This window comes from Python bivittatus, unplaced genomic scaffold (genome assembly GCF_059951505.1).
Source record: "Python bivittatus isolate LINGU-HERP-01145 unplaced genomic scaffold, Pbiv_v1 ctg000190_np1212, whole genome shotgun sequence".
In the NCBI taxonomy this organism is placed as follows: Eukaryota; Metazoa; Chordata; class Lepidosauria; order Squamata; family Pythonidae; genus Python; species Python bivittatus.
Window position 1 is genome coordinate 14736674 of NW_028277042.1, and position 26092 is coordinate 14762765.

At 40.2% G+C, this 26092-nt stretch overlaps 1 protein-coding gene across 1 annotated transcript; it reads right to left on the bottom strand.

Moving 5' to 3' along the window:
• Positions 1–3834: 3834 nt before the first annotated feature.
• LOC148216492 (ATP-binding cassette sub-family C member 12-like) lies at positions 3835–21048 on the bottom strand. Its single transcript, XM_088136107.1, is given in 11 exon segments — positions 3835–5196; positions 5199–5229; positions 5795–5959; positions 7919–8032; positions 8628–8706; positions 10243–10402; positions 12845–13034; positions 13621–13710; positions 15945–16131; positions 19263–19400; positions 20625–21048. Coding segments are annotated over 11 exon segments (1425 nt in total). The 5' UTR covers positions 20837–21048; the 3' UTR covers positions 3835–5137.
• Between the last annotated feature and the right edge of the window lie 5044 nt (positions 21049–26092).

Consider the following 26092-nt stretch of genomic DNA (forward strand, 5'->3'; position numbering starts at 1 on the left):
ACTCCCAAGAATGGCCAATGTAATTGACCCAAAGGTGTTAATCAATGAGCAAGTGTTCTTCACCTTTATCCTGAAAGGTAAAACATCATTGAGCAAATGAGGGATTTACAAAAGGTGTTATTTCAACTCTCTGTTGAGATGTTCCAGCTGTCTAATATTTAAAACTACATAAAGATGCAATTTAGAGATTCAACTAGAATGTCATTCAATTAACCTGACTTTCCAAATTGTATCCAAATCAGGTGTATTTGGACAATTTCAAAATTTCCATTTGATTGAGTCCATATCTGTATTATCCCTTATGCACAATAGAAATGCTTGTATTTTAAGTTAAAACATTTAAAGATAAAAATGAAATATGAAAAGTAACCGTAAAACCAAAGTTCATATTATCTAAAATTTGTATTTTTTATTTATGCATTTATTTTCTACTTTTCCACCCTGCCTAGTCCAGAGATTCTCAGCAGCTTACATAGAGTATAAAAACCAAATAAAAGATCCACATTATAGCAACTATAAAAACAGTGAAACACCTTCCAAAAGAAAACTCTAAAAAACTGGAAAATGAAAATGGCATGATAAAATCAGAAGGCTGTCCAAAACAACTGCCAAAATGTTAACAAAGCTGCCAAAATGTTAACAAAGAGAGGGCTAGCCTGATCCCCACCAGGAGGTCATCCTACGACATTGGTACTGCCATGGAAAAAGAGCACCTTGTTCCAGCCCCCTGGGGGTCCCCAAAATGTGGGATCGGTAACAGTTTCTCTTTGATCTAATTGATTGAGTTGGTTAAGCATTACAACTGTATTATGCATGTACCTATTGCAGCAGTAAGAAATAACTGTCTTAGATCAGTATTGGCTGAACTTGTATCATGTAAACTGAAAATATTACCATGTGCTTTTGGACAAAAGGAAAATCCATGTGACTTATTGAAGAATATAGATCCAGGGAATACCTTCATAAGCCTAAGCATGTTTCTAGAGTCTACAAGGATCTTAATGTAGTTGTGATTCAGTCTGAATCAATTTGGATTCATTCATCCAAATCAGCTGGAACTGTCAAATCAGATTGAACTGACAATCCAAATCAAACTAAGAATCAAATCAGATTGAAATTGACTTGCGTCCCCTTCTAATATTGTTTCAGCACTAAGCTACTTCTGCAGGATCACTCTGAGTGTCACTGGGAATGGATAAACGTAGAGGAAAACATCCAAAACTCTGGAGAAAAAGTGAAACATTCAGGAAAATAATTGGAAAAATGGGGGGGGGATCTTGAAAATAATGAGAAACATTTTATTTCCAATTTTCCTGGTTTCTTTTCAGACCTTCCCATCTCTACTTTTGAGAGATAGTTTACAATGCCAAGGTAAGATACTACTGCTTATTTCACATGGAGCAGAGGAGAGAAAAAATCTTTAGGGGGGAAAAAAAACAACTATTTGTCAATGGGAATTGGGGGAAGATCATGGCCTAAAAGTCAGAGTAGAAAGTGGAGGGCCAACTCTAGATTCTCCACTAGTTCCTTTGAAGAGGAAAGATGTACAACTGCAACTGCAAGAAGGGAGAAGAGCAAACCAAGAGACTTTAAAGTTGTCAGGCATGCCAGCAAAGAATCACCTGAAGGAATTCTTACTTTGTACACCTGAACTAAAGGAAGGGTGTGGGTGTTTGCTGCGGTTGTTTCACCTGCAGGCCCTAATTCTTGGATAGTGCTTGGAAATACATTTCATTGAGTTCCATAAGGTTTACTTGCCTGGAAGTAGTTGTAGCAGCACCTGGCAATGTTTTAGATTAAATTGAGTGTTTCTGAGCATGAAGAGGCACCTGTCTGTGACTTCTTAATGCAGCTGTGCCTACATCCAGGCCTCCCCAGCTGTAGGATTCCAGCTTATACTGCTAAAGCATGGGCAGATGTTGCAAAGTTCATGGAATGTATTGAAGACATAACTAAGATTATCACCACTGTTCCTCTTGACCTTGCACAAAAATGTAAGATTTCATTCACCAGCAGCTTCTCCCCCTCCCCCTTTCTCCCTCTCCACAGTATTTCAAAGGATTAGTCAACATATTGATAGTTCATGTTCCAACTAGCAGACTGTTACCAATAAATGTGTCAAAGGAATGTCAGTAGTTATGTTGAACTCATGGAGGAGAAAAATAAAGCCTACACTTTGGACTGAATGGAGACCTCCTGGTTCTCCCGCAGTGACTGCATTTCGTCTTTGCTGTTCTCAAAGCAGGAAGGACTGAGCCAACACCAATAACAGACATCAGTAAGCAAGTATCCCTACATGTTGAGGGGAGTGGGGGAGTGAAGTGCAAGCACCCCATTCCTCACATAAAGAACCCAGCTAGCTGGCAGCACCTAGCCAACTTTAGTTGATCTCAAAACAGTTAAGGAAGGTTGGATCCGTTTAGCACTTTAATGGGAAGCCACACAGAATTCCTGAGCTGTAGATTTGATTGAGAAGTTGAAAAATATCACTGAAATAAGCAATGGCAAACCACAGCTGTAATGTTGCTAAAAGAGCTGCACAGACATATCCCTGTACCCATTAGGATTCAAGGTGAATTCAAAGGAGACGTTATCCTAAAGGAGAAGAGTTCAGCTCCATTCCAGGTATAGGAGCTGGTGGTGGTGACAGTTGAATCTTACCCCGCCACTGTCAATGCTATAGGATCCTATATTGCATCTAAGAGTAAGAGACTATTTTAAGGAAACGCTGGACAGGCCATGTGGTTTGCACTCTCTGTCCTTCAGGAGGGAAGAACAGACCACTTAGGAAATTGTCATTCACTGTCCATTAGCATCTGCTACCTAAAGCAGCTGTTCCATTCTACCTAACAGTAGGGCTGGCCATGCCTTCCTGAGCATACTCAGTGACCATGAAATGGTGGCTGATGACTGAAGGAGAGGGGAAATGCTCAGAAGGGCCAATGGCGTTGTAAGGAATGGAGCGTCCTGAGCAGAGGCATGGTCCTGAACACTCCACACTGCAACAACCTGGGCAGATCAAAATGATCAATACTTCAATACCTTCGGCAGTGAGTTAGCATTCTTTATATAGTAGATAGTTTCTTTCAGCAGGCTACCCTCTGTAGATCAGTTCTCCAGCAGGAAACATATAATGCTCTGTTTTGATCATTCCTGCACTACAGATGAGTCATGCCAGTTGGTAGCCATTTAGCAGAAGGAGGATTTCATTTGTTCCCTTCTGCACCTGATCCTGCAACATCTGAAGAGACGCCATGTAATTGTAGCTACCTTTAGGCATAGGATGTTCCAGTTCAGCACCCATTAGGAGCATTTTACATTCTCACTACAGTGCTGCCTGTAGTTGTTCAAAAGCAGCCCTTGTACTTTTTGTTACTCTTAATGCTGGGAAGAAACAAAAGGAGTTGCTTAATAGTAGTAATATACAGTACTCTGAGAAGTTCAAAGCCAAGTATTAATGTAGAAATATTATTTGTACATAAATAAAATGGCAGTGAGTTAGCAATCTGGGAGCGGTAAAACCATGGGAACCAGCAAATATTAATTAAATGGCTATATTTATCCTTCCCAACAGGGCTGTTTGTTATTCCGTACACATAGCTGTAAGATAAATCAGTGTGACCTGGGTTGGATTTGCCAGGTAAATAAGCAGCCTCTAAAAGCTGAGCTAATGATCGAAGTTGTATATGAAAGAGGATCCTTTCCTTAAGCCAGCCTTTTTCTAATTTTGGAATTGAAAATACAATGAAACATTCTGCGGACCCCAAATCAGAAGGAAGCTGGTCACACCTTTTCAGACGAACACGTTTTATTAAAAAGCATACGTTTTCATGAGTTAGAGCAGCCTTCATCAGACGCGATGGAGCGGCTGGACTGATGTAGGATTTAAATTGGGATCGAGGAGGGGGGAGAAGAGGAATCTGCATAGCCACCCGGTCTTCTGTCCACCCCTCCCCCATCCTGATTTAAATTCTACATCCTAGACAGATGACAGTGGCATCTTTTGCAGAACTGGGCATGCTCCGCCTGGAAAGATGAAAGCTAAAAAGGTGGATATTTCCATCAGTTCTGATACTGAGAGCTAAGGCACGGAAATGAACAAAATTGCAAAGCAAGCAAGCAAAACAGGTGAAGCAGCTTTTATAAGGAACTTTAACAATGAACCACGAGAGACAAAAATAGTTTGCTGTGTTTTCTCCACTGAAGTTTGTATCTTCCCCTTTCCTGTTCTCCTCCTCTTCCTTGCACAGAGTAATAGATCTTAAGGTGCGCACAGAATTATTGGGCTCAATCCAGTCATGGATACGCTGTTCTACGATTCATGGATTGCAGTGAGACATTTACACATACACTTATATTGATAACCACTCATATAATGAGATTCACTCTGGTTCTAAGGCACGGGAGTTTTAAAATGCCTGTTTGGACTGTACTGTCCCCTTTTATTATTACTGGAGGCACCAAAGGCTAAAGATAAAAACTGCTCCCTCCAATTCAGTTAAACTGTTGAAATCTAAATCTCAATGAAGTCAGCGAATCAGGAAGTCTAACTCTGTACAAGATTGCTACCAAAGATATGAATGGTTCATTAAAGAAGCCAGACACATTTTGCATGGTGGCCCTGCTCGGAAAGTGCTAATTGTGATTAAATTCCACTAAAGTCAATGAGACTTTAGTTGGACCCAACAACATGCGTTATTGGTTTTACTGGAATATATTCAAGTCTAATGAACTGCAGCCATTTCAGTGTTCAGGTTTTCATCTTTCCTCTGTTTCGTTGTCGAGTAATTACACAAGGCATCCCACTGCAAGTCTGCAGATCAAGTGCGCCGTGCGAACATTTTTCTTTGCACATATTATGGTAGCTACTTTAATTTTTGAAACACTGCATGCAATATGAAAGCAGTCTCTCGTAATCAGATCATTGTGGCCCTTTCCATTTTCCTCATCAAGTTCTCTATTTTAATTGCCTGCCTCACGCCAGCTTCAGGATGTGATCAGCGGTGAAAGGTTACAATATTTGTGGATAGGCTGGGTGAGTTAGATATTAATTCTCCATTTTCCCCTCCCTCTCCCTGCAATGCCTTAATTGTCCAAAGTCCACCTAGAAAGCACTGAAGATGATGTTCTCGTCCTCTTATGATGTGAGTTTCCTTGTCATGGCTAAGAGAGATGCAAATGAAGACTTGGAATTTGAACAATCTCCTCTGGTTTGCCAAATGTGACTACCTGGAAATCATCAGGAACGAGATATAACAAATGTCAGATACATTAGCAAATGTCAAGTATGAAGCAAGAATACAGTGGGTTTCCTGCATGAATTTCCTACCACCTAAAGGTTGCCTGGGGGAAGGAGAATAGGGATGGGAGGGGGAAGAATCCAGAAGTGCTAATAAGAGAAAATATTTCACTTGTTCTGTGCCTTTATTGTGGATTTGGTCTGCCCTTGGTGCCCCTACATTGCAGGACACCTTTCTAAAATAGCGATTGGGAACATGGGCTATTTGCCATAGAATTCCATCTCTTTAGTTCACCTTAAAGTTATTTTAGTTCATTTTTGTATTTTCCCCTTAATATTCCTTGGGTGCCTACTTGGCTGTTGGTTATGAATAAAATGTATTTAACAGTTTCTCCTACATTGTTTACATAGGAACAAAAAACCCCTTTTCAGTGGAATGAATTCTAATTATTTAAAAAGAACACGAAAGAATTCATTTCTGAAAATAGTCACATTGTTCAATAAGTCAGTTACTTGATGAACTAAGTCTTCTGTAGATTTTTTCTGGTTCAATACCTTGCCTTTATCTATCACCAAAACACGGTCACACCCTTCAATGGTGTTTAGGCGATGTGCTATTGTCAAGACCGTGCAGTCTATGAATGCTTCTTGGATGGTCCTCTGGATCCGCATATCTGTCTCAGAATCAATAGAAGCTGTGGCTTCATCAAGAAGTATAATCTGTAGAGAGAATTCCAACAGTTTAGGCAAAGGTCTTCTTTTCCTCCTTACAGAGTACAAGTAAGGAAAATAAATGAATGTGCACAAAATAGCCAAGGCAATTCGCAGCTGGAGTGCTGTTGTGCAAAGATGGTCTGATGCTGGGTTCACGCAATACACTGAGCCATGGTATAGTTTGGTTGGCTTGGTTTGGACTTAGCATGCTGCATTGACAGTTTTGCATGATAGTTGAGGCAACATGTTTTTGTCTTTGAGCCAGTTTTCGACTCCTGGTGATTGTCTGGACTGGTCCCTGTAGTTTTCTTGGCAAGGTTTGGTTTGCCCTTGCCTTTTTCCTTGGGCTGAGAGCTTTCATGCCTAAGGTGGGACTAGAACTCACGGCCTCCCGGTTTCTAGCCTGATGCCTTAACCACTACACCAAATTGGCTCTTATGAATCAAGGCTGCAAATGTAATGATCAAACATTCCCAACTTTGCTTAGTAAAGAGGAGAAGTTCTTGGAGTCTCATGCTTCCTGGAGTAACTTGGCCTGGGGTGTCTGTCTATGATCATGTGTAGGCCCCCAAGTGAAGAACAAGACATGGAGCAGTCCACTGTGCTTGCAGAGACCTCTCACCATTTGTAGAATGTGCCCATTAACCCTCTGAGACTTCCAGTGGTTTAAATATTATATATGGACATTCTACCAGTCAGGCAGCTGTAAGACCATTCATGAAGATTTGAGTATTAATATATATTTGCGTGTTTGCACTGGATTATGTTTTATAGATTTTAGAGAACCCATGGCTTCTCAGGGAGGTAGGCAGCAAAAGGTCAGTATGAGTATTTTTGGTACAAAAAGCAGTGATGGCAAGCAGAAGTCCAGAGCAAACCAGTTATCCCCTAGAGTCTATTTAAACAAACAAATATTTGGATTCCTTATTAACAAGATCAGGTAGAGTTGACATTTTGCAAGAAGAGAGAGCCTGCTGGTCATCTGAACAATAGCACCATCTTCCTTTTTAATTAAGAATAGCAGCCCGAGGGACAGCAGTGGCTGGAAAGGGAGCAGAATCTTGCCTCTTGGATAAAACAGAATTGGTTAGAATAACGGCAGGCATGTTGTACATGACCGGATTAAAAAAAAATTACCATAGTGTTTGAATGGCAGTATAATTTAAACAATCTATCATATGAGCAAGGTGATACAAATAGCTGAAAATGAGTGCTTAAATATTCAAATGAGTCCTTAAATAGGCAAACAACTGCTTAAATAAAGCCGAGAAGTAAAAGACAGAGTCAGGGCCCTTATAGTTGAAGAAGAATTTAGAGTAAAGTTGGAATGAGAGCCCAGAAAGTTATTGAAGAGAGCTTTTATAGGGCTAGGTGCTCGGAAGCTTCTTGCACTTTCACAATTGACTAGAAAGAGAAGAAGAACCTTGTGCTGGATCAGGCCCACAGGTGTCCATCACAAGCTCCAATGTCCTCCCAGGTGTCATGACATCATTGCACAAATTATCTAATTCACAACATTACATTTTCATGATGGTCTCCTGAAGTACATGAGATTTGCCCTTCCTTGCCCTGCTGCCCTCGTAGATACCCCTTCTTCAATCCAAGGATTACCTGCTCCAGAATATTTGTGATCCAGTCTAGATTGGATGTAACTAATCTGATCTGAATCAACAATCCAAACTGGCACTTTGAACTGAGTTGGAGAGTCAAATCCGCAAAATGAACCTTTGCTGGTCCCCAGGGTCATTCCTACCCCTGCTTAGAGCCTCATTTTGTGCATAATCTATATAGACATCAAGGATACAATCTAACTTGCCTTTAAATAGTAGTAAGGAATACAGTGTTTTAATGCCCCTTCACTGTAACTGTAAAACTAGAAATACAGACTGATTGATGTTTTGACTTCAAGGGACTCTTACGTATTCAAGACCAGCCTGAATAATGTCAAATCCCTATAGAACTCACTTTTGAATTTCGAAGGAGTGCTCTTGCCATACAGAGTAGCTGTCTTTCCCCCACTGAGAAATTTTCCCCATTTTCGACAACTTCTGCCTCCAGCTTTCCTGGTAGTTTGGAAACCTAAAGCAAGGAAAATGCCACTGAACTGAAACATTGTGTTTGATGCTCACAATAGTGAATGTGAATAGCGAATTTTAACAATTATACTGGTGCTTTTCTGTTGGGTAAAGTAATGCAGATGTAAATGGAGCGTGCAATAAGTGACTTAAATGTTTGGTGATAGGCAAGGGAGAAAGCAAGCAAACAACAGAAAGGAACAGCAGAGAGAGGAAGAGAAAGAAATGGTCCATGTAACATTTTGGAATGCAACATCTAGGGATGGTGGGCAGTTTCTCTGTTCAACAAAAAATCTCCATAGAATGGTAACATGATATAGAACAATTAGATAAACTTGATTCATTTCTCTGGGAGGTGAAAAACTCTAGTGGTCATAAAATCTGCCCTCTGGTGTTAAAGGATCCAACAATAGGTAACTTGTTTGAAAATATATATATACACACACACACACACACACACACACACACACACACACATATACATACACACACATACACACACACACACATTCATTCATTCATTCATTCATTCCACGTGTTGTCTTTTTTAAAAAACTAGTAAATAATAATATGCAGTGTAAAAAGCATAAATAACATACCTTGCCTGTCATAAAAGTTTGGTTCAGAACTCGCCAAATTTGATCATCAGTGTGGTCATGAAAAGGATCTAGGTTGTACCTGCAAGGTAGAAATTGGCATCAAAGAAGTATATTGTTTACTGTAAAGAAAACATCACTCTAACATTATTAGCAGACTGTCATAGCGCTCATGATTATTTTGCAAATCAAACTGAATATATATATATATATATATATATATATATATATATATGTGTGAAATCATACTCTACTAGGCAGCTTCCAGAAGTAGAATCTTTGGATGGTTGAGGTTGGAAGAATGCTGGCTTTTACCGCTCGGGAATGATACTACTTGGTAAATGAAGAAATGCTATTGCCTTGCCTTGTCTTTTTTTCACTAACGCCGAACGTACTTCAGAGAGACTGGTCCTTGACAGGAGTCAAAAGTGCCAATGTGGCACTTGACCTCCAAAAAAGTTGCATGGGGAACTTCAAACCACCTCCTTTCCAATCCTTTGTTATTGCTAAGAGTGAATGCTTGCAACCATGCTCCCTTCCAGGATAATCAAAATAATTTTATGGCCCAATATGGGTTGTTTGAGTTGAAATTGCCTTTCGTGCACAAAGCAGTCAAGAACCATGGTTTAGCATAAGTTGATCCAGTGACAATTAGTTCACACTAATTTGTTGAATGAGCCACGTGATCTGAGTTCACACAACATTAAGTTGAATAAGCCATATTATGGCTTAATGTGATGGTGAATCTATTTGTTGTGTTTGCATACAATATAATAGAGAACTGAGTAGGGTGAATTTTCATAACCTTCCCAGCAAATATGCAGGAAGACCAACAAGCCCATGGGAAGAAAACTATTAGAAGGATTGGCCATTTCCCAATTTAATCAACTGGGTCATTATAATTTACAATGCTGGATAGCATCGCCATAAGGTGTTAGACTAGCACTAATTGAACCCAGGATCTAGTTTCCATTTGACCAGGGAACTATGTGGGTGTGATGGAATGCAAATGGGGAAGAGATGAATGGAGTATTAAGGGAGCAGGAGGTTCAAAAAAGATTCCTCAATCCTAGAAAATAACAAAGCAGGAGAAAAAAAGAATCCAAAATAACTCTGCCTTGTGTTTGTTTGGTATAAGATGTATTAGAGAGAAACTCTAACAGGCTTTGAAGAGTCGATTATTATACCCTACCACAATGAAAAGTATTCCTGAACCCCTTGCTGTTCTGCTTGCCTACTTGAAAGGGCTGAGATTGAGTGATTTGGGGACAAACTCTTTTATCCCAAGTACACAGAGAGGATATAAATGCACTTATAATAAAAATAATAAGAGAGTTTGGATCTTAAAGATAAGGGATGAAATAGCAGCGAGTAAACTGAGGAGTACTTTGGTGCAAAGAATTGCATTGTCTTCAAGAAAGTGTACCGAATCACACAGAGCCCTCGTTCATAGGCTGTCTCTCTGGCCACACCAGATTCTAACACAGGGTCCAAGTCATGAAATATTGCTGCCCTCAACAATACTTTAGATTCCATTTTAAAAGAGGGCCTTGAAACTAGTATTAGTGGCCTGGTTTCACTTTAGCAGGAAAGGTTAATTGATAATTGCAACAGCTACCTTACTGTACCTACAAACAGAACAGGATCTTGGGGAATGACCGACAGCTTCGTCCGTAAAGATTCCAAGCGAATACTGCAGATGTCAATGCTATCGATGATGACAGTGCCAGCTGTTGGCTCCACAAGTCGAAACAGAGCAGTCCCTAAAGATGACTTTCCTGCAAGATTCAAAGAATGCCAACATGGGTAATTTTTAAATGAGTTTTTCAATCATTTTAAAAATCTGCTGGACAACATCCAAGGGCCAAGAAAGATTTTCTTGAAATTTAGGGCAAGACTCCTTCTCTAAAGAGGAGTCTACTTTTTAGATTCTGTACCACAAAATACAGGGAGTCCCAAAAGTCTTAGTGCAGGTTTAAGCTTTAAAAGCTTAAAGTTTTACTGCAGTGTTAAGCTTTAAAGGCTTAAAATGGCACTAAGACTTTTGGGATACCCTGTTTGTGTTTCTAGGATTGGAAAGAGTAAATTGGATGTGGCAAAATATTCTATTAGAGAACATCCTGATCTTGAAACAGACTGTGTCCAACCTCAGAATGCACCCGTTTTGAGTTAAGAACAGTCTACTTCAAGGTTGGATTATTCCATGATGGAAAACTTTGCACATCTCTATAATGCAAGGTGACCTTGATGAAACCCAATTTCTTCTCCAACGTAATAAGAGAGCATTTTTCATCTGTCACCAGGAATATTTGTTGGAGTGGAGAATAGATTTTTCTACTTCTACATATGCCAGAATGAGTTGACACAACCTCTCTTCCCTCCTTAGTTTCCACTAAAAAAAAACTACAGCAAGAACATCTATTAAATGGTTGGAAGATTTGGGAGCAAAAAAGAGAATTATAAACTTGAACAACAAGGAGAAATTTGGTTGGAGGCTTGTAGAAGTGGAACTGGCACCAAATACTATTATTCCACAGTTAGAAGCAAAATGGATTCAAACTGAATCTGATAGATCCCTTCAGAAGTTCCTTCTTTTGTTTCGTTTTTGTTTGGGAGGGAATACTTTGATATAATCTGAGGGAATATGATATGAGCCTCGGGTAAAGTAGGGGAAGCTTGTATATCATTATACAATATTCCACATATAGAAAACTATGATTATTTCAGTGCTTTTGAATTAATCAAACTACCTTGGAAGGAAATATTCTAAAATATGTATAGATTAATAACTGTGGTATAGGAAATGGTTGGTTGATGCAAACAGCTCAGCACCACAGTATTATAGGAAGCTATTTCCAACACTTTGTTTCTCAGATGAACATGTGGGCTTCTGATGGTATTTGTACCATAGATTTCACATGCATTACTCTTAGTGGCTTCTAACTGCATTCACAGTTGTGTAAGCCTCCCAGTCATTACTTTCATGGTCTGGAAGGAAGGAATGTTCTTAGTAAGGGAGCGCATAAGTATGATCCCCTAAACATTATAATCATGTTCCCCATGCAAATTGTGCTTTTGCTAAATCGAATGTGTAGTCTGAGGGAAATGTTCGTTCCCATCCCATATTTACAATTGTGACTCTGCATCATACATAGGGTGGACCTCTGGTGTTGGAAAGCTATTGTTATAAAAAGTTTGCTTCTCAGTGTTCCCGTGAAATTCTGTGGGATGATACCAGTGGCCTGTAATCTGGGACATGATGGAAAGGTTGGATGGAAAAGATATCCCTCATCACAGATGTTTGATCTATCAAAATCAGAGAAGGAGGACCAAGTTTAGTTCCATCACAACTGTTGTCTGAGGTGACATTCACACATCATGCTAAGTTAAAATGCAGTTAGCTAGTTTGTGGCTGAATGGTGCACGAACCCAATTTATGGTTCAGTGTGTTGGGTAAACTTATCCAGCTATGTTGATTCAATAAAAAGTGGGTTGCTTTGTTGTGTGAACCCAGCCTGAGATCACCCATTTTCCCCCTCATACTAAACCTGTAAAGGTATGCAGGAATGACCTTGGGAGATAGGAGGAAACACCGGTCAGATAAGCAGATGGGACTGCAGAAGGAATGTGGACATGGCAAATGTCTCAGGAGGGAGCGTCCCTAGTTTATTGGCCTGTAAAGATGAGGGGGGAGAGATGTACTTTCAGACTTGCAAGACTGATGTCAGCGTTGCAAGGTAGTCCAAACAAGAAGCACACTCAGGAGTATTAGCTTTATCTTTATTGTAAGGTTATATTAACAGAATCTGGCAAGTCTGAAAGTATATCTCCCCCCCTCACCTATACAGTCCAAGAAACTAGGGAGGGTCCCTTCTAAGACATTTGCCATGCCCCCATTCCTTCTGAGGACTCACCTGCCTCTTGTCTGATCATTGCCTAGTTTACGGCTCTTCTTGTCTCCCAAGATCATTTCCATATGCCATTACAAAACCAAAGGATGTCACACCTTCCCTTGGTAAAAGTAAGGATTGTATTGAGGAGAAATCTGTTCTATGTTGTTCAGTACAATATATGGCCTCCACTGACCAGATAAAAAAATTATGTGTGCACTTCCCTAGTCTTTACGATGCCTCCCCATTTACTGCCATGCTTGGCTAAATCATAAAGAGGCATTTCATTATTTGCACAATGTAGAAACCAACTGACAAAATTGATTGTACCTGAGCCGGTCCGGCCAATGATCCCAATTTTTTCTTTGCCATGAATGTGGATGTTGATGTCACTGAGCACAATGGGACTATTTTCTCGGTATTTCATCTGATAGTTCTTAAAAGTGATTTCACCCTTATCGGGCCAATTTGGGGGAGGGGTAACCACCGGAGTGCTCTCTGATCCCTCAGTAGCGCATTTCTGAAAGAAACAAAGAAGAAATGGTAGGAATCCGTATCTTTCAGCCCTTTGAGGTGGACCTGAACCAAAGTTATGACTGCTAATACTACTTTTATTATAAGGTTACAGTAACAGAATCTTGCAAGTCTGAATGTGCCTCCCGCTCCTTCCCTTTACCTTCAGGATTACTAGGGAGGGTCAAGTCTGAGACGCTTTCTCTTATTCAATTTTCACTGAAGATAAAAATAATGTTTTGGGGGATAAATGTATGAAAAAGAAAGAATAAGACCCCCCCCAAAAAACCCAGATCTCTTTCACCTATTACTCAAAACTAATGTTACATATTTGGGTAATTATAGAACTGGATTATTGACATTTGAGTCATTTTCAATTATAAGAAGAAATGGAAAATTAAATGTATAAACTAATAAATGCCATCCAAATACTGTATCTACGTACACCAGCATTTCAACGATGAGAACTAACTTCTATTGATTTATGGCTTCATGTTCTGGATTTCTGCAAATATTTTTTGTGTTGGGCCTTTGTTGGTGCATAAGAAAAATATGAAAATCTCAACACTCCTCTGATGGGGAACCTTTCTTACCAAAATGTATTCTGTTATCTGCTCAACAGAAGTAAATCTGGCTTGTGTTTCCATGCATGTTCTCACACACACTTGAAGAAGTCCAGTTAGCTAGAGAAAACAATGAGAGAAGGGGGAACAGAGAAAACTTTACTGCAGTGTACGGATAGGTCTTTTGAAAGGCTTAGTATGAGAAATCCAATCAGTTCCAGGACAATTACGTAGGCAATATGTACAAGTAACTAGAGTTGCATGAGTTGGCCGCATACGTATGTGGCCTCAGTAAATAAAGCAGGAATGACTTTAAAAGGAGATTAGACATATTCGTAAAGGATAAGGCCGCCCAAATATCCAATTTCAGAAGTTGGCACTCTCTTGACTCCAATTGAGGGGGAACAGTAGCCAGGGTGTTGTTGCACTCATGCTTTGCTTGAGGAATCCCGATAGCCATTATGAAACCAGAATACTAGATAAATGTAGGTCTGATCCAGCATGGATCTTCTCATCTTCTGAAATTCATATGAATGTGATTTGGAATTCTCTTTTTGGAAATTCAATGGAACGGCAGATAACCTCTTGACCATTATTGGTCAAAGGAACATGTTCTTTCTCCCTTTTCTTTATATTCAGTATTTAAATATTTCCATTCCAATATTTTACTCCTCTTTCTTCTTTGCTCTTGCTGCCTCTGGCAACTTTCCACCCCCAGCTCTGTAGGGAAGTCAACCTGGGACTTCAAAAACCATCACTAAGGCAATTGGTGCAAGCTCATTGTGTGTGTATGTGTGTTTGTGTGTATGCTGTCTACTTCCACAAGTACTTGCACAAAAAAAAAAATATACACGACTTAGGAAAAAAAGAAGATAAAAGTCACCACAAGGATGGAGACAAAAAGGCGCAGTTTGAAACAAGTTGTGGTTTGCACTGGAAAATGTTACGAGATCTTTCCTTGAGGGTCTTCACAATCATTGGTGGTATTTTGCCCAGTTTGCTCATGGAGTCAGGGATCTGATCCAAGTTATTTTAATGAGAATGAAATATTTAATTGGTACAATTCTATGCATGTTTCCATGCATGAAATATTTAATACATATTTAACTCTATGTGTGTTTGCTCAAGAGTAAGCCCCTCTTACTCTTATTTATCTTGATCATTTATCCTGACAGTTCTAACTCCCCACTCAAAAAACCTACCTTGCTCTTAAGGGGGAAATGCAGCATTTTGAGCGAGATCTCTATCCGCCCCACCCATGCACTTTCCTTCTATGCATTTATAGGCATCACCTGGATTTTTGGACAATCCTATGCAAATAATTGATGGGCTTTTGTACTCCTTTTGCTGTATACCTGCTTAAGAAGTAGGAATAGAACTTCTGGGTCAGAGTGAGGAACAGTTAGAGATATGTGCGCATCTGCATGTATTAAAATTATGATTAAAATTGCACGAGAGCTTTAAAGTCCTTAAAGGTGGTTTTATGCAAACAAAATGCCTTAAAAGAAACAGAAGCTCACCTATGGCAGATCTTTTGCTTAGTCCTTAGTCCCTTTTGCTTAGACATTTTTAAGTGTCATTCATTTGCTGCCTGTGACAGGATTGGCCCTACTCTCAGGTAGGATAGAATGAAGCCATGATATCAAAGGGTATTGCAGTCTCCCCCAAATAGCACATTAATGATTCCAAAACTCATGGGAGTATAACAAAGTGATAGGTGGGAAAGTGTTCTACCATAGGGGTGGGCAGATGTCAGACTTGCAAGGTTTACTTTATTTTGTGTGTGTGTGTGTGTGTTATTTTTAATTGGTATCCTGAGATCCACCATATGGAAAAAACTGCACCACAAGTCTTTGCTCCATGTTTTTAAGAATCCACTTTGGGGATGCAATATGCATTTGAAAAACAACATGAGCTTAGAATGGAAACATTCTACATCTAGGAATTTGAGTTTCAGACTGAACTCAATACAAAAACGCATTGCCATTTTCTTCCCCTGAAGCTTTTATCATTTCAAACCCATTATTCATGGAAGGGCTTAAAGTATTGTGTTGTAATTATTAAGCAAGTAGATGATGATGATCTACTGCAAATCTTCCAGCAATCTGTAGACAGATCCTGACCTTTCTGCAGACTTCTTTCAGACACTTCAGAATTAGTTACAAAGCAATCTGTATGTATGTGTGTATGTATATTCTCATTATCCTGTATCTTTTGGAAGATGAGAGAGATATCCATTCACATGTTGCAAAACCATTCTTTTTACACCATTAATGTCAGGACAATAAAGATTCAGTTCACACTCTGAAAATGAAGGGTGAGTTAATTGAAGATCCTGACTACCAAGTTTTTACCTGAAGAGAGTAAGATAAAGCCAAGCCTTTTTCTGCAGCACTGATAGAAGAATGACTGAGGACCACAAACAAGGCTACGATCAACGTCATGATGCTCGTGAGAATATCTGTCCTCAATGCAAACCATCGTAATGCGTAGTTAAACAAAATGAAATGGTTTGAGTTTTCATCATTCAGCATCTTAAAACTGAAATGAAAGCAAGGATGAGTTGTTCAATAGTTATCTCGGGCTGCTTTGGAAATGATACCAAATAACATTACTAAATGCATCAGAATAAGCAGTTTAAACCTGCTCAAGGCCTAAATAAATTCTATGTTTTTTAACATGGTTATTGTTCAATTTTCTTTTGAAGTCCCTGAAAAAAAATCTGGAAGGCGAAGAACATAATTTGAGGGCATTGTGCAAAATCTAGGAAGCAAAGAACCTATTCAAATTGTGATGAAATGGAATTCATAGATAAATGTCTATGTACTGGTTGCAGTGAAAATTATCACAAGCTGGCAGGGGTGAGGGGGACAGAAAAAGAAAGGTCAGAAGAAGCTGACAAATGTTCATTCTACTGCTTCATTGCAAGGTGTAAAAGTACACTTAGTAGTAGGCCTAGCTGTATAGAGAGGCTATTTTTGATGTGTGTGGGGTTTTTTTCACTTCCAAACTGTCACTAAAAAAAAAAGTATAGGACCTTTGATTGTTTTTGCACTTAGTAATTCAAAAGAAGAGAACCTAAATGTTGCACATTCCTGGTGCAATTTGGCATTAAAAGTCAGTCCTCAATATTATGTCTGGAGAGTAGTCCTACAGAAACCAATGATATATTCAACCAGTATGATGCTGAAAGAATTCTCTGGTTGAGTGTTGGGGCCTCTGTACAGCACATCTGGGACCTGAAGACATGTCCACACAATTACTATTTTCACTCCACAACCTCCCAGAATTAGACAGCCCCATTAAGTATCTTCACTGCCTCCTTGTGAGGAACCTTAGGAGTTGACAGTATTCTCTCCAGCAAGCTAGTGCAGAAGTGCACAAATTAGCAGTCAGGAGGAGGAGAAGGAGAAGGAGAAGGAAAAGGAGAAGGAGATTTTTTTTCATAATGAAGGAGAAGATTTTTCTCATAATGAAGGAGGAGAAGGAGACTTCATTATGGAGGAGGATGACGAGGAGGAGGAGGAGGAACGGGAAGGAGACTTCTTTTCATTATGGTGGAGGAGGAGGAGGGGGGGACGAGGAGGAGGAGGAGGAGTGATCGTTTGCGGGAACAGGAAAGGTATCCTCCTAGGGAGGGTTTCCTAGGGAAATGAAAGCACAGCACCAAGTGCCTTGGCTCCACAGAAGAGGGGGAAACCTGAGGAGGTGGGATTATGCGATTGTTCCCCCTAATGAGAAGCCATCCACCCCATAGTTCCAGAGGAAAGGCTGCAGTGCTGCCTTTCAGGAATTTCTTTGAGATGGCAGCTGAGCAAAGATGCAAGTCTGACAGTGCCATGGAAGTGCAAAAGTGCTACACAAGTCCTGGACTGGAAGAGGTCCCTTTCACAGTTGATCTATTGCCAGACTGGATAAAACTGGATGTGATATTTTTGGAAGGATCATGTGAAACTAGCCTAGATCACGTCAAGGTCATGGTTAATGAACCTCTATTGAGGCCCATGCACAAACTGAGGGTATGTCACAGATTTATCTCCCTTCTAGCTATCACCCCTTTTCCTTTCTCCCTGATAGAGAGACCCAATAGTTGAACAGCAATGTTAGAAACAAGAACTTCCTCCTTCCGTAGGTATTCTCTGCTTTCTCTAGGCAGTGATGAGAACTAGGGCCAGCTTGATGGCAAGGGGAATCCTGCCAAGATCTCTGCTTGAAAAACTAGAACTGCATCAGAAAGTTCATGTAAGGCCATGAACATTCATGCAATCCATGGTGGAGACTGCAGCTTGGATGGGAAAGTCTTTCACAGTACTCCACCTTTAGCTTTGGTTAAATGAGACAGTATTCAGTAAAAAAAAAAGTGGGGGGGAAGACGGTAGGGTCTGCATCCTTGGGGTGGGTGGGAAAGGTTTTTTTTTTCCTCCCTTTTTTCCTCTTCTTTTAATATGAGCATATTTTTCTACTCTCATGATATGGGGTCTTCAGTGCTATCTCAAGAACCCCATGGTGGTGAGATTCCAGAACACTTCTCCACATCAGACTCTAGACTCAACAGTTGGGCTTGCATAACATGCTTAACTTAGTTGCTAAATTAACACATTTTCTGGTTACATGATGGATCAAATCACCTATTTAACCAAATACATTAAGCCACAAAATCCTAACCAAGGTCAACACTAAGCAAGCTTAGTATGTTGTTGACTGCATTTTATAAGTATTTAAGTGACTTAATTAGGTATGTGGTGTGAATTTTTTCTATGAAGTATTTGTAAGCTCGTCAGCCCTTTGAGGTAGTCCAGATAAGAAGCACCAACCATGAGTACTAATACTACCTTTATTGTAAGGTTACTGTAACAGAATCTTGCAAGTCTGAACGCATCTCTCCCCTCCCTTATTTTTAATCTCCCAAAAACTAGGGAGGGTCTTTTCTGAGATGCTTTCTCCACCCCCATCCCTCCTCTCGGCTGAGAGATCTCTCATCTGACCATTGTCCTGGCTGCAGGTTTTCCTCCTGTCTCCCAAGGTCATTCCCATATACCATTACAGCTCTCTTAGGGAAAGAGGGCTAAAGCCATTGCCCCACAAGTGACTTAAAGCATCTTTAGCATCACCAACCTATCACTGAAGTGCTATGAAGCCTGTCCTCATTACTGTTATTTTGGCCCAGTGATGGTTGGATGACACTAGAAGAAGCTGTAAGTTGCTTAGTGGGAAAATGACCAAAAACCCTCCATTCTACTGGCTCAGAAAAGGAAGGATGTCCTCATGCTGGGTCACTGGTTACATGCGTTTTCAGTGAGCCTCATATTCTGTCAGAAACTGGCAGAAGACTTGAACACTGAATTCTGTTGCTTTAGAAACTGGATCTTAAGAATAGTTTAATGCTTGGAAAAGAATATAAAGTGCTCTCATGGGGGTAATATATGGCTGCACTTAGAGACAATCCTGAGAATCCATAGGGCAATCTGAGAGCTTCCCTGCAGCTCAGCATTTTCTGCAAATGAAAAACCCCTGGATATCTCCCACTTATGCAGCACAATAGCAGAGTGGCTTCATCAATTTCCCGGCAGGTACAAGATCGGTGCTCAGGTGGAAAATAGTAAAACAGCTGTACTTAGAGCAGAGAGATGGGCAGTGAAAAAAACGAAGTGATTTGGGGCCAGAAAACTTACCGATTTATGTAGTCCTCTGTCTTGTTATAGGCATGGATTGTACTAAGACCTTGGACTGAAGATGTGATCAGAGACAACCACAGAGATCTGCTGAGGTTTTCAATTCGTTTGAGGTCTTGGATGGTGTTATGAAAAATCCTGTAATGGAATGCAGGTATCTTGTGCACAGTTATATTCCCCACTATGGAAGCAACCTTGAACCTCATAACATAATGTGGTCACCATCCTGACAGCAATCTTATATGAGTTCAGAGGGGTCTCCTCTCAGGTGGGTTGGAATTGAGACTGGGGCAGTAATCAATCTTTGAGACTGGAGTAGTGCAAAATGGCATTTGTACATTAATGCTTGCAATGTTCTCCTTTGGGGATGGGAGTTACCTTATGTGTCATGGAGACAAAATAGAATGGTAGGTTGCAAATAATTTAGTAAAGTCAAGCAATCTATTAAATCCTCAGCGCTTTGTGAAATAGCCACACTCTTGCTTGCTGTCTGAACCTGTAATGGTGTATGGGAATGACCCTGAGAGACAGGTGGAAGACCTGCAGACTACACAACAGTCAGACAAGTGGCACCTGAGACCGCGAATGGGGGTGTGGGAAGCATTTCAGAAGGGACCCTCTCTAATTTTCTGGAGAGTAAAAGGAAAGGAGGAGAGCAGTACTTTCAGACTTGCAAGATTCTGTTAATGTAACCTTACAATAAAGTTAGAGCTACTACTTCTGGGTATGCTTCTTGTCTGGATTATCTCACAAGGCTGACATCAATCTTGCAAGTCTGAAAGTACATCCCCCCCCCCCACCTATACAGCCTAAGAAACTAGGGAGGGCTCCTTCTGAGATGTTTGTCATGCCCCCATTCCTTCTGCGCTCAGCTGCTGCTTGTCTGACTGTTATCTAGTCTGCAACTCTTCCTCCTGTGTCCCAAGGTCATTCCCGCATACCATTACAGAACCCCATTTAAAGAGGAAGCTGGGAAACTGTCCTTTGGGATCCACAACTGCGATGTCAACCTGGAGAAGACCCTGCATTTTAGTCACACAACCCACATAAGATTACAGAGGAGAACCTTGAATGATAGCCTTATTCTGAACCTCTATATATTATCTACTGAATTCTACAAGGCTTTTTTTCAGGTAAGTGAGTAGAGAACCAAAGAATAAGTCAGCCAGGATGTTATCGATCAGTCCAGGGCTTATGAATTCCCTTCCCCATATGAAAAACTTAGAATTGGGATGGGGTTCAACAGGGGTGTCTTCGCATTATACATGACGCAGATTGAACACACAGTGATGGAATACTTTGGAGTTTTCACTAGACTGGGGAGAGGAGCTAATGTTTGTAAATGCAGAACATCCAACTTACTGGAAGAGCAGAATGAAAATAATTGCTAGGAGAGCCACGCTGATGAGGAGGTAAGGAAAGACAATGGCAACAATCGTAAGGATGGAAAGGACTACAAAAAACTGCTGCAGGAAATTCTCAGCATAAAATGGTAGTCTCATATCCACTTCGTCCATATCCTTAGAAAAACGGTTTATTATTCTGCCAGTGGGAGTGGTATCAAAGAAATGCATTGGACTCTGCAAGATCTGTGGATAAGTGGGGTGGGGGTTGGGGGAGAAGAGAGCACTATCAACAGTAACAACAACGACATGACACAGTAGATAAGTCTTTTGTAGTGCTCAGTGTTTGGATGGCAGAACTATGTCAGATTCATCTGAGCTTCAGCATAAATGCAACAATGCATTCTCTTCTTTTGTCTGATGGCTAGAAGGGATTTTAAAGGCTGTTTTATGAAGGAGAAAAGAAGAGTAGAGCTTGGATTCATTTCTCATAGCAGGTGTGCTTGGAAAAAAGAGTCTGTAATCAGTAAGAATTACAACACTAGAATTACAGCACTAGAAATAAAGTCTTCTGGTAGAAATGGGAATCTTTGCAGAATCTTAATTCCCGATTTAGCTAAGTGCAAAATAATAGGACAACACTGTTGGATTCTCATAAAGTCTAGCACTAGGATTCATCCATGAGTATCTTTCTCCCTTCATCAATTTATGCCAGCCTTCCTGAGCCAAGGTGCCCTCTAGGTTAGAGGACTTCAACTCCCAGAATTCTTAGTCATGTTTAAGTGGGTTGGGAAATTCTGAGAGCTGAAGTCTATATAGCTACAGGGAGAAAGGCCACGTTATTGATGGCTGATCTGTACAAGCCCAGACTGCAAAACCAGCCAGGATTTGAGCATAGCAATACCCAGCAGAGAGTTTAATTGACTTAGAAAAAAACTACTTTCCAATGCCAGATTGTTAGCTGTAAGTGGATTCAAGCCACAAACCTTTCCTAAACTTTTGTTTCTTGCATCTCTGCAGTTCATCAGAAAGTTATGGCCTTTTCTAAGCTTTAGTTTTATTAGCTCCTTGCCCTGGCCCTATTTTATATATATATATATACACATACATACATACATATAAAATTTTATTTTGAAATAATTTAATTTATATGCTATTGAAAGCAATGGCTTTATCACAAGGCAGGCAACTTCCATGCAGCCAGGGGCTTTTTAATTTTTCTTTTTTAAGAAAAGAGGCTGCAAGCTATATGGAGGTTATGTGGGTTTGCAGATCTGATTTTTTAAAAAGAGAAATAACTGCATTTAAGGAATCTCTTTTAACTCTTTATTTTTTAGAAATAAAAATTACATGGATGAAAATCAACTTTGCTGCTGAATTTCAGGGGCATGCTCCTAGGGAGCTCTGGAGGTCCCAAAATTGGAGCAATGGGTGTGAGAGATTTCTTGGCTATAGATGGGCTTGCTTGCATTATTGAGTGTGGTACAACACACACTACAGGATATTCCTGGGACAGCTGAATCTCAGGTGCTTCCCTCTGACTTGATATTCTACGATTGACAAAAACCCATTCCAGCAGAACGGCTGAATAAAAAAAATCTATGACACAGCTAGAAGAATGTTGGGAGGGTTTACGTGCTTGAAACAACTGTCATGTAATTTCCCTGCTTTTTTTTTTTTCCAGTTCTCCCAGTTTGTCACTTGCTTCACCCATCTGGACTGCAAGTTGATGCTTTCATCTTGGATATGTAGTTTTGCCTTGCCTTTCTGTGCACTGCCCTGGCCTTAAGGAAGACCCCATCCTTGAAAAATCCAGATCTTACCTCTTTCTCTGTGTAGTGTTCTATATCATATCAGATCAGATCAGATCAGATCATATATCATATCAATCTATCTATCGTCTGTCTGTCTGTCTATATCTATCTATCATCAATATTTACAACCTGCCCCAATCCTAGCAGATTCTGAGCAAGATACAACAAAGTCAAAGAGAAGATATCAAAAACAGATATAACAACAATCAACATTTTAAAAAGCTTGCTACATAAAAGGGGCCATTCATTTACGCCTGACAAACATTGCTTTGGCTTGTATTCAGGAGACCTGTAGAGTAAGGTCCATCCCTCCTTATGGGGACAGATTGTTCCATAAAATGGCAGCCACCACTGAGAAGGCCTGTTGCATCCTCACCAGGGGCCCCCGTTTGGAGTAAGGGATGCTCAGTTGCATTTTCTGGACAAAACACAAAGACTCTGATGAGCCATACTGGACTCTGGACTAAGTTCATACATTAGTTGAGGCACAGTTTGCTTAAGCACAGTTTATTGAATAATTGCTGAGGCGTTGGATGACTTTCTGACCCCCTGAATTAGGTTTATAAGATCGACTTTGCTTCATGCTCCTTATTAAAAAATGGAATCACAATGACAACTAACCAAAGGTCGGTGATACCTTGTAAAACATGGTGTTATGGAGGGTGGATGAAGCTCGTAATGTCATCTTAGTGAAGCCAAAACCTTTGATGAAACTCAGGGTGATCATGGAAACAATGCTCATTCCATAGACCAGCTGGAAGAAGTGCAGTTGAGGATTGTTGGTGATGCTACCCACATGACAGGTTGTGTTTTGAGGATAGCTGCAGGTCGCCTTCTAAAAAACAGATTTGAAATAAAAACAAAAGAAGCTTTTTCCTTCTTTCTTAAGTAAGAGATGGAGAGAAAGAAACATCAGTTATATCTTTACAACTATCAAGACAGATTTCCAGAAGAAATATTTTTGCTAAAGGGAACAACAAAACCAAAGGACCCTCGAAAGAGATTTAAAACATATTTCCAGCATCCAGGCACTGAATGTCTTATAACCAAAATGGCACCACCCAAACACGGGAAGAGAATTTTCTGTTGAACTGAGAAGGTCTCACATTGGAGATTTGGTCAATGAGGGTTTGTGACCCTTTGTGAGATCACTGTAACCTATTTATTCATTTATCCACTTATTTATACAATGTGTTGGTTGCCCAACTTCCAAAGACTCTGGGTGGCTTGCAATTAAAAGTAGAAAATACAAAACAAAAATGGCCTCAAAAACAACTTGGAACCAAAGAAAACTCATCCAGCAGGGTCTCAACCTTCGCTCTGTCCCACAGCCTGGGAGAATAGCCAAGTTTTTAATAGCTTCCAGAACATCATCAGATGAGAGCCATTGAGATCTCTGGGGGGATATTCCAGAAGGCGGGTGCTGTAACACAGGAAACACGCTTCCTGGGTCCCTCTGGATAATACCGCTTAACTGATTGACCCAAAGTGTGCAGACTCTGCCTGATCTCACCGGATGGATAGAAACAACCAGAGAGAGATAACCAGCACCTTAAACGGCACCCAGAAGCCAACCAAGAACCAGTCAGCTCACAGCACAGAGGAGTCACATGGGCATAACAAGTCATGCCCACCACTGCTTGTGCCTCCGTATTCCAGGCCAGCTGTAGTTTCAACAGCAGTCCCATGCAGACCTCATTACAGTAATTCATTGATGAGGTGACTAAGGCATGAGCGACTGCCTGAAGGGCCTTCTGGTCCAGGAAAAGAGGCAATTAGTAGACTAGACGTACCTGTGCAACCTTGTGTAGTAGGAGGAAAAAAGAAAAACTTGCAGCAGCAGTGGAATTAAGTCCAGAGGACACTTTACACAGCCATATGAAAAAAGGTATTATGTAAGATACATAATAGCATACTGTTCAATTATGGTGTGACTTTGGCTTTGTGATCTGAGGGTAGTGAACCCAGAATGAGCTCTCAGTCATTGAATACCTACTCTTAATTCAAGCAGGCTGTCGGCTTTCTGTTTCAGAGCACCACATGACCGTTGATGAATTACATATTAATTAGTTACATATTAATTACATATTTATCCTTTCATTTAAAAATAATAAAAATAGGAACTGTTTACAGATGGCTGCTGTAAGGGTTTGTGAAAGAGTTGGGACTGAAGTGATGATGTCACAGGAATCTGATAATATAACCTGGCCCAGCCAGCTTTTGCTGAAAAATTTTGATTTATGATTTACTTATTTATTAAATTTATATGCTGCGCATCTCCCCCATGATCATATCTTCCCCTTCCTTCTTCCTAAAGTTTTGTTGGTAGACAGCAGTTGCGTGCAACAAATGACTCTATTTCTCTTATTTCTCTGTCACTAGGCAAACATGACCTCTTTGGTCCTTCCAAATGTTAATCCAAATGTGCGGGCAATGTTGCCCTCAAATTTGAAAAAGCAATTAACATATTACTAATGCTTAGGAAAGTGTCCTGCATTATAAAACTGATATTATTAACCTTGTCTCAAGAGAAGAGAACTTGGTTTTGAAAGGTGATTCTTGTGAAGGCAAATTGTCTCTTCTTAGCCACGTCCTTGCCTCTGGGTCTTTGTCAAAAAGGTAAAGGTAGAGGGAAGTTTGTGGAAAGGGAGTATTCTCAAATTAAACTTTATTAAGTCTTATTTTATTTTTATTTTATTTTTTGCCAGCCCATGTTCTGCATCTAGTGGAGGACATAAACAGAGTAATATTTTGGTGCTAAATGGCACTTACTTACCCCAGATCCTTGCTTTATCCAGAAACTCAGCCACCAGCTGCTGAAGAATGAGCAGGCAATCATCAGAACAAAGAGAAGAATGATGAAAAACCATAAAAGGAAACCTGGAAGGAAATGTCAGGCCTTGGGAATGAAGACATGGGATGTCAAATCATGCTGCATTTCTGAGGATATGAAGACTGAGTTCACACAACACATTTAACCAGTTAAGGTAAAGAGCTAACAGCTGCATTTGCACAACATGCTAAACTTAGGATGGGGCTTAGCGATCTTGGTTAATTCTTTTGTCACTTAACCTGTTGTGAGAAGGCCTGTTGATTTAGTTTATGATTCAATAAATTATGTGAAGGATTGATCCAGAGAAGGATTAATTTAGAAACAAATTTGAGTACATTGGCTGAACACAGCCAAAAAGAACTCCAATGGATCAGAACAAAGACTTATTATGTCCAGCATTGTTCTTCCCATAATATTCAACCAGATTCTTACAAGATGAAGAAGTCCAGAGACTTCTCCTGCATTTGTTCTTCAGCAACTGGTATTCAGAAGCATGTTGTCCCTGATCATGGAGCATTATATAGACCCCACAACTAGTACCCATTGTCAGTGTTATCCTCAATTATTTGGTCTTATCCCCTGTTAGTGGTCATCACTTCCATAAGCTTACTAGATGTAGTATAAAGAATTGTTTCCTTTTGTCTGTTCCACCAGTACTCTTTCAATATAATCAATTAGCACAGGCCAATGAAAAGAAAACAGTGGGCTTCCAGAAGTTACTGTACTATACCTCCCAGCCTGTATCATAATTGGCCAATGCTGGGAAGGGTAGTTCAGCCATTTCTGCTAGCCTCAGGCCTCCTAGGACCACAGGGAAAGAAACAAACCACATATCAATTT